This window comes from Neoarius graeffei, chromosome 22 (assembly GCF_027579695.1).
Source record: "Neoarius graeffei isolate fNeoGra1 chromosome 22, fNeoGra1.pri, whole genome shotgun sequence".
Classification (NCBI taxonomy): domain Eukaryota; kingdom Metazoa; phylum Chordata; class Actinopteri; order Siluriformes; family Ariidae; genus Neoarius; species Neoarius graeffei.
Window position 1 is genome coordinate 12616185 of NC_083590.1, and position 8762 is coordinate 12624946.

The 8762-nt window shown below is 43.7% G+C and overlaps 1 protein-coding gene across 1 annotated transcript in view; it reads left to right on the top strand.

Moving 5' to 3' along the window:
* Positions 1 to 5568, top strand: part of LOC132870648 (ribonuclease inhibitor-like) — a 30422-nt gene extending 24854 nt beyond the window's left edge. Inside the window, exon 4 of the mRNA XM_060904398.1 lies at positions 5469 to 5568. Coding sequence (XP_060760381.1) covers positions 5469 to 5532 — 64 coding nt within the window. The 3' untranslated portion in view covers positions 5533 to 5568. The remainder of the gene's footprint in view (positions 1 to 5468) is intronic.
* The last annotated feature ends 3194 nt before the right edge of the window (positions 5569 to 8762 follow it).

Genomic DNA, 8762 nt, shown 5'->3' on the forward strand with positions numbered 1-8762 from the left:
TACAGCCGGAATCCACCAAAGCCTGATACGTATCCCCTTGGACACTTACCGGTATTCGATATGCTCTGGCCCGATCGAGGGTGGTTTCTGGCATGTTTGGGACCCAGACCACCACGCCCACCTCCATCGCGGAGCACTGATGTTGGAGATGTCCCGGCTCCCCACAGGGCCAGTACACCAGCCCAGGCTCTCCCTCTGCACTGGTGTTATGGACATCGCTCACCTGAGGGGGAGGAGACACAGACAAGGAAGGGGGAAATGGGAGGACACCACGGGTGCGCCGGGCCAGCTGGGGGGGAGCCGGCCCCCACGGTGAGGGAATGGGGCGAGGATGGGAAGCAGAGAGAGAAGAGAGAGGAGAAGAGGAGACATGACACGCCGTCCTGCCGTTGGAACGGCCGCCATGTGGTCCTCTGCCAGCTTGATTGCCTGGTCCAGCGACGCCTGGCGATGACACTGAACCCACTTCGCTGTTCCTTCCGGAAGTACCGTGGCGAATTGCTCCAGTGTCACCAGGTTGATCACTCCCTCGGTGTCGCAGTCATCTGCCCTCAGCCACTGCCAGCAGGGGTCCTGGAGTTGCTGCCCGAACCCGAACGGCCGGCCAACCTCCTCCAAGGGCAGAGAGTGGAAGCACTGCCGTTGTTGCTCTGGGGAGCGGCCAACACGCTGGAGGATGGCTCTTCGAAGGTCCACATACACAAGCCGGCTGTTGGCGGGGAGCTGCAGCGTGGCCAGTTTCGCCTCGCCCATCAGCAGGGGGAGGAGGCGCGCCGCGCACTGGTCCACCGGCCAACCCCACACCTCCACTGCCTGCTCGAAGAGCGTGAGGAAGGCTTCTGGGTCATTGTGCAGACCCATCTTCATTAGGATGAGGTGAGGAGCGTCTGCTCCAGTGGCGATCGTGGGCCCCGCCGACGCGAGCAGGTGCCGGAACACCTGGCGGTCCTCCTGTTGGGCCAGCACCAAGGCTTCGAACCGTTGTTCTTGCTCCTTTCAGAGGGCTACCAGTGCTTGGTGCTGGTTCTGCTGGGCTGTGGCGAGGGCACGGATCAGGTCCTTAAACGGCGAGGACTCCATGGGGCTGTTCCCTTCTGCACTGTTCCCGGGTTTCAGCACCACTGTAGCGAGACTCTGATGTGGGTGGAGCACAGAAGCACAGCAGGGGGTTGTTAGAGACTTAATTATTTGCTTTATTGCTGCTTTTCAGCACACAACTCAGACTCTCTTCTCACAGACACACACAGGCTACTACCAAGCCCTCGGCGCTGACCTCCCTTTCTCACGCTCCTTTTATAGGGCGTGGTCACTGGAGGAGACACACAAACACACGTTAATTGACCACAGGTGTAGTGACATGACCACTCGCCTTCCCTGACTCCGCCCTCCATTCACAGACCTCCACTTGGCCACGCCCCCGCTGCCACACTCACTAAAGCAGCAGTTAATAGTTGTATGCAGTGTTGTTTATCAGTTAAAATTTTCTATTAAAGTAATACATGCAGAACAAATATACAGTGCCTTGCAAAAGTATTCATACCCCCTGAACTTTTTCACATTTTTCCACCTTACAACCACGAACTTAAAAGTTTTTTATTGAGATTTTATGTGATAGACCAACATAGAGTAGCACATAATTGTGAAGTAAAATGAAAATGATAAATGGTCTTCAAAATTTTAAACAAATAAAAATCTGAAAAATGTGGTGTGCATTAGTATTCAGCCCCCTGTACTCTGATACCTTTAAATACAATCCAGTGCAATCAATTGCCTTCAGAAGTCATCTAATTAGTTAATAGAGTCCTACTGTGTGTAATTTACTCTCAGCATAAATACACTTGTTCTGTGAAGGCCTCAGTGGTTTGTTAGAGAACACTGAAGAACAAACAGCATCATGAAGACCAAAGAACTCACTAGACAAGTCAGGGATAAAGTTCTGGAGAAGTTTAAAGCAGGGTTAGGTTATAAAAAAATATCCCAAGCTCTGAACATCTCAAGAAGCACTGTTCAATCCATCATTCAAAAATGGAAAAAGTATGGCACAACTGCAAACCTACCAAGACATGGCCGTCCACCTAAACTGACAGAGTGAGCAAGGAGAGCATTGGTCAGAGAAGCAGCCAAGAGGCCCATGATCACTCTGGAGGAGCTGCAGAAATCCACAGCTCAGGTGGGAGAATTTGTGCACAGGACAACTATAAGTCGTACACTCCACAAATCTGGCCTTTTTGGAAGAGTGGCAAGAAGAAAGCCATTGTTGAAAGACGGGTATAAGAAGCCATGTAGGGGACACAGCAAACATGTGGAAGAAGGTGCTTTGGTCAGATGAGACCAAAGTTGAACTTTTTGGCCTAAATGCAAAGCGCTATGTGTGGCAGAAAACTAACACTGCTCATCACCCTGCACACACCATCCCCACTGTGAAACATGGTGGTGGCAGCAACATGCTATGGGGATGCTTTTCTTCAGCAGGGACAGGGAAGCTGGTCAGAGTTGATGGGAAGATGGATGGAGCTAAATACAGGGCAATCCTGGAAGAAAACCTGTGGAGGCTGCAAAAGACTTGAGACTGGGAAGGAGATTCACCTTCCAGCAAGACAATGACCCTAAACATACAGCCAGAGCTACAATGGAATGGTTTAGATCAAAGAATATTCATGTGTTAGAATGGCCCAGTCAAAGTCCAGACCTAAATCCCATTGAGCTTCTGTGGCAAGACTTGAAAATTGCTGTTTACAGATGCTCTCCATCCAGTCTGGCTGAGCTGACTCTATTAACTAATTAGATGTGAAGAAGAATGGGCAAAAGTTTCAGTGTCTAGATGTGCAAAGCTGGTAGAGACATACCACAAAAGACTTGCAGTTGTGCCATACTTTTTCCATTTTTGAATGATGGATTGAACAGTGCTTCTTGAGATGTTCAGAGCTTGGGATATTTTTTTATAACCTAACCCTGCTTTAAACTTCTCCAGAACTTTATCCCTGACTTGTCTAGTGAGTTCTTTGGTCTTCATGATGCTGTTTGTTCTTCAGTGTTCTCTAACAAACCACTGAGGCCTTCACAGAACAAGTGTATTTATGCTGAGAGTAAATTACACACAGTAGGACTCTATTAACTAATTAGATGACTTCTGAAGGCAATTGATTGCACTGGATTGTATTTAAAGGTATCAGAGTACAGGGGGCTGAATACTAATGCACACCACATTTTTCAGATTTTTATTTGTTTAAAATTTTGAAGACCATTTATCATTTTCATTTGACTTCACAATTATGTGCTACTCTATGTTGGTCTATCACATAAAATCTCAATAAAAAACTTTTAAGTTCGTGGTTGTAAGGTGGAAAAATGTGAAAAAGTTCAGGGGGTATGAATACTTTTGCAAGGCACTGTATATTTGTTCTGCATGTAATACTTTAATAGGTGAGTTCTTTGGTCTTCATGATGCTGTTTGTTCTTCAGTGTTCTCTAACAAACCACTGAGGCCTTCACAGAACAAGTGTATTTTTGCTGAGAGTAAATTACACACAGGAGGACTCTATTAACTAATTAGATGCAAAGAAGAATGGGCAAAAGTTTCAGTGTCTAGATGTGCAAAGCTGGTAGAGACATACCACAAAAGACTTGCAGCTGTACTGTAATTGCAGCAAAAGGTGGCTCTACAAAGTATTGGCACAGGGGGGATGAATACTAATGCACATCACGTTTTTCAGATTTTTATTTGTTTAAAATTTTGAAGACCATTTATCATTTTCGTTTCACTTCACAATGATGTGCTACTGTGTTGGTCTATCACATAAAAGCTCAATAAAAAACTTTTAAGTTCATGGTTGCAAGGTGGAAAAATGTCAAAAAGTTCAAGGGGTATGAATACTTTTTCAAGGCACTGTATTAGTCACAGGGCTTTACATTAACTTTTTTGCTCACTGGCCACTGTGGCTAGTGGTTTTCCCAAGTCACTAGCCATTCAGCCTTTTCACTAGCCACAATTTTGTTGCCAGGGAATCGCAGTTTTTTCTTCACCATGATACATTAAAGTTCAGAAGATCTAGATTTAATTATGATTGGCAGTGTATAATGTATCTCTACAGTAGCACTCAAGTATTCAGTGCTGTTAAGGTAGCTTCCTATATGAAAACATGCAACCAATTCAGACCAAAATATAAACAGAGTATTCTATTTATTGAACTCAAATTCAAGCCCCTTACAATATGAAATATCATATAATATGAAAAATAATGGGGCGGCACGGTGGTGTAGTGGTTAGCACTGTTGCCTCACAGCAAGAAGGTCCGGGTTCGAGCCCCGTGGCCGGCGAGGGCCTTTCTGTGCAGAGTTTGCATGTTCTCCCCGTGTCCACGTGGGTTTCCTCCGGGTGCTCCGGTTTCCCCCACAGTCCAAAGACATGCAGGTTAGGTTAACTGGTGACTCTAAATTGACCGTAGGTGTGAATGTGAGTGTGAATGGTTGTCTGTGTCTATGTGTCAGCCCTGTGATGACCTGGTGACTTGTCCAGGGTGTACCCCGCCTTTCGCCCGTAGTCAGCTGGGATAGGCTCCAGCTTGCCTGCGACCCTGTAGAACAGGATAAAGCGGCTCCAGGTAATGAGATGAGATGAAAAATAACATTCAGTACAACTGAACTGATTCTAATATTAAAAGTCCAATTCAAAACATTTATCGTTGAAAAACATTTGATGTTTTGATATGCAAGTATTATGTGTATTATCAAGTATTATTATGTATATTATGTATTATCTATTAATAGTGTGTGTGTGTGTGTGTGTGTGTGTGTGTGTGTGTGTGTGTGAACATGTGTAGAGAGAGACATTAAATGTCCTCATGACATTCATCATCAGATGAGTCAGAATGGTCCATGAAAAATGGTCTTCGTGACCTGAGGCTTCCAGCAGGCCATAAGTTGATAGCTGGGGCAAGATCAACTTCTTTCCAATCGCGTGAACATTTGTAAACAGCAGCTCCATCCTCTCCAGCTCAGCCGACTTCATGACAGCCAGGGACTGAAAGCAATGCTGTCCTGTAGTGACCAGCCGTCTTCGCCTGTTTTGATGTTATAGTACCGATGTGTGCATTTGACTTTTCGTGGTCCTTTATAGTTTTGAGTTTAAAATTACTGGTGCCTGTCTTTGCCAGACTTTCTACAGTCTTCGCAGTACATGGTATTTTTGGTTTTGCTATGAACTAGCCAATCTCACCTGAACTTCCATTTGTCATTGAACTGTCTTATCTTCCTATTAGCGTCTTGTTCATCTCCATGGCTGTAGCCAGCTCTGAGGCCCCCGCGGTCTGGACTGCAGTCATTTTTAAGAGCTGAAAATACATTTGTACGCTCAATATTCAACTGGATAAAAAAAAATAAAGAATAACATTAAAATGTCTCCGTAAAAAGTGCATTGTTAATTATGTTAAACGTTGATTCTGTCTTCTGTGTCTGTTTGGTGCGCGCAGCTCTGAGACCAAGAACACAAACGCGAATGAGCATGCGACTCGGGGGAGGAACGCAGTGCGGTAGACATGGGGTTTTCATGGTAACCATCAGCGCACTTTCATGAAGCTGTTAAATTTACATTTTCCAAGCAGTGCAGTTGTAGCCTGCCTTGTTTGTGATTTTAAAAATAAATCATTTGATAAGCCAAAGCAATAGAGTGGAAAGTTTCAACTTATGTTTGCCTTGGATAACTTTGCCTAAAATATGGTGGTGTATACTTTTTTTTTTGCAAGAATTTTACGTCGGTGATTTAAAAATGCTGCTCCGGCCCTGCTCATCTCTGCACCTTTTTCCCTGAGCAGCAGGGTTTGAAACTCCAGCTACGTGCCGCCACATAGTGCGCTTGTCAGTCGTCAGCAACTTTATTGCTTCGTTCATTAACCGCAGGTTACCGTATCATTGATTTTATCTGAGACGTTATCAAACATTCTAAACAATTCTAACATGTTGTGTTAGAATGTTTATGCAGGTGCTCATGGGAGTTGTAGGCGCGTAATATTATATTGCAATGCGTCAGATTATCAGATGCCTTCAGAGAAAACTACAATTAAAATATATATTGTCATACCACAGAATAAACCAGCCGCCAAAGTGGCTAGTGAGACTAAAGTTATTACCTGCCAAAGCCGAATTTTACCCGCATTTGGCGGGTGGGCAGGTGCTAATGTAAAGCCCTGATTAGTTATGAAGTGATCATTTCTCCTCAGAGTCACTTTTACTTTCAAGAAATCACTAAATGTGTTTACAATTAAATATGTGATCATTAAAAATCCAGTCAAGCAGAGAAATTCTACAAAACCTGACTCTTCACTTAAACCGTTAAATTATTGACTTTTTGCTGAATCATTTGCACCTCGAGTAAACGTAATGTCAGTAACAGTGGTAATGTTTGAGCCATTATTAATAATAGCTTGTGATTGGTGAAGAGAATAGAGACAGTCCAACATGAGAGACATCATCTTCACAACCACTATTACACCAAGATGAAAATCTGTTGATGAAGTGTGTGTCATTGTGTCTCTGCAGGTTGTGGGGTTGTGGTGTCTCAGATGATGGCTGTGCTGCTCTGAGTTCAGCTCTGAGATCAAACCCCTCACACCTGAGACAACTGGATCTGACTAATAATAACCTGGGAGACTCGGGAGTGAAGCATCTCTGTGCTGTACTGGAGAATCCTCACTGTAAACTGGAGATACTGGGGTAAGATCATCTCTCACACGGGATGAATGAAACAAGGCAGTGAGCCGTATTTTGTCCTTCAGTCTTTAACTTTGATGCGACACAATTAATTCACTCAAGAATGTGGTCCTAAAAAACGTCTTGATGCAGTCCAGGGACAGTTTTGGGGCGGGGCATATCCCAACCCAGGACCCCTCTAAATCCAGCCCTGACGTGGATATATATAATTATTGTGGGGTTTGTTTTGTTTTGTTTTCCTCAGTATATTGTTGTTGAAATTAAATAATGACGATGAGCTCAAAGCAGGCTTGTAGTATTGAAGTCCAGGACTCGGACTCAAGTCTGACTCGTGCCCTATTTTGAGGATGCGTGACTCAACTTGGACTTGAGCACTGATGACTTGGACTTAGACTCGGACTTGTGCGTTAACTGCATTAGGACTCGGAAATTGGAGACGAGGACTCAGATTTTTTCTTAATTTTTTGTAACTTGCCATAATAATTTACCATAAGACATTTATATCTACATTAATTTTTGTACAAATTTTGGGCAAGAGTGTCACACCTGCCTGCCTTGGTGCATGCATCTCTGGTGCGCTCTGGACAGCGCGGGGGCCACAAACGACTCACACCGGCACAGGATTAAGGCGCAATCAGCGCACCTAAATAAAAACTGTGAAAATGCATTTACTTTGAAGTATTGAGTTGCGTTGCTGACACATTACTGAGCCTTATTTCCTTGTTTGGTTTCCTGATCCCTGATTTCCTGTTTCTCGTCTTTGATTCTGCCAAGTCTCCGATAGCCTGTTTGTGCCTCACTCGATCTATCGCCTGTTTCACTGTTTTACGATTTTGGCTGCTGTTCTGGGGTCGGTTTCCCAATAATGTTACCCTTTAGAGCTAAAGAGAGAGTTGAGAGACTTTCATTAGCAGGCGTTGTCTCTGTACGTGGTTTTCCTGAACTCACTCGTCAGAAGGAGTCTAAATAGAAACATTACGAAGAGCTTCTTTGCAATGCGCGTCCCCGATATAGGCATGAGTAGTTGCTAAATCCAGTCCAGAAGGTCACGTGGCGTTCGTCTTTTTACCAAAAAACAATGACCAGTGACCGTGACAAGTGTTTAAAATATGTTAAAATATTGTATTGTCATTGAGCATTCCATATATAACGTGGTAATTAATCATTAAAACTATTTTTCATCTTTGGGCAACGTTTTTTTTTTTTTATTCCAAGCATTTTTTTTAAATAAATTAATAAACGCTCACACTAAAGAATGAACAAATAATAAAGTAAATAACTAAGTAAATGTGTTCCCCATGCCCGCTCATTTCACTATTACTCAGATATGCACTCAGGATTATTTCAGTTGTTATCCACAATGCCAAGTTGGCAATGTTCTCCCTTATATGTGCGCAGAGAGAGAGAGAGAGGTTTTAATCTGTGTGTAGCCTACCTAAGGAGGTTGAATTGACCATGTATAATAAAAAAAAAAAAAAAACTCCTTAAGCCTGGTGCATACAAGTGATTTTTATGCCTCCGCCACCTTAAGGTGCAGGAGGCATTATGTTTTCGGGTTGTCCATCCGTGCGTCCGTCCGTCCTGAAACCTTGTGAACACGATATCTCAAAGGCTAATGAAAGGAATTTCACCAAACTTTCAGCATTTGTGCACTTTGGGACAAACATGAACTGATTAGCTTTTGAGATCAAAAGGTCACAGGTCAAGATTACTGTGAGGTCAAATGTCCATCCCCAAATCACAACTTAATAAGGCGTGTAGTCTACCAGGCGGAGGCATCCCCATCGTCGAGTTCTATCTCGTTAAATTTTTCCCATCGCTTGGTAATGCAACTTTATGACGCAAGCAAAAAATTGCTTCATGTGCGGATATTTGCGATTGTTTTTTTTGTTTGTTTGGTTGTTTTTTTTGGTTGCCTTCAAGAGATCGCAGGTATCAAACATACTTGATATTCTGCGACAAATAATCTGCAGTTGCTGACTTGCTGCAGAGATATCGCCGCATGTGCGTCTTTGCAGTAATGAAGCAATCACCTCCAAAGTCTAAGCCAATCCCCG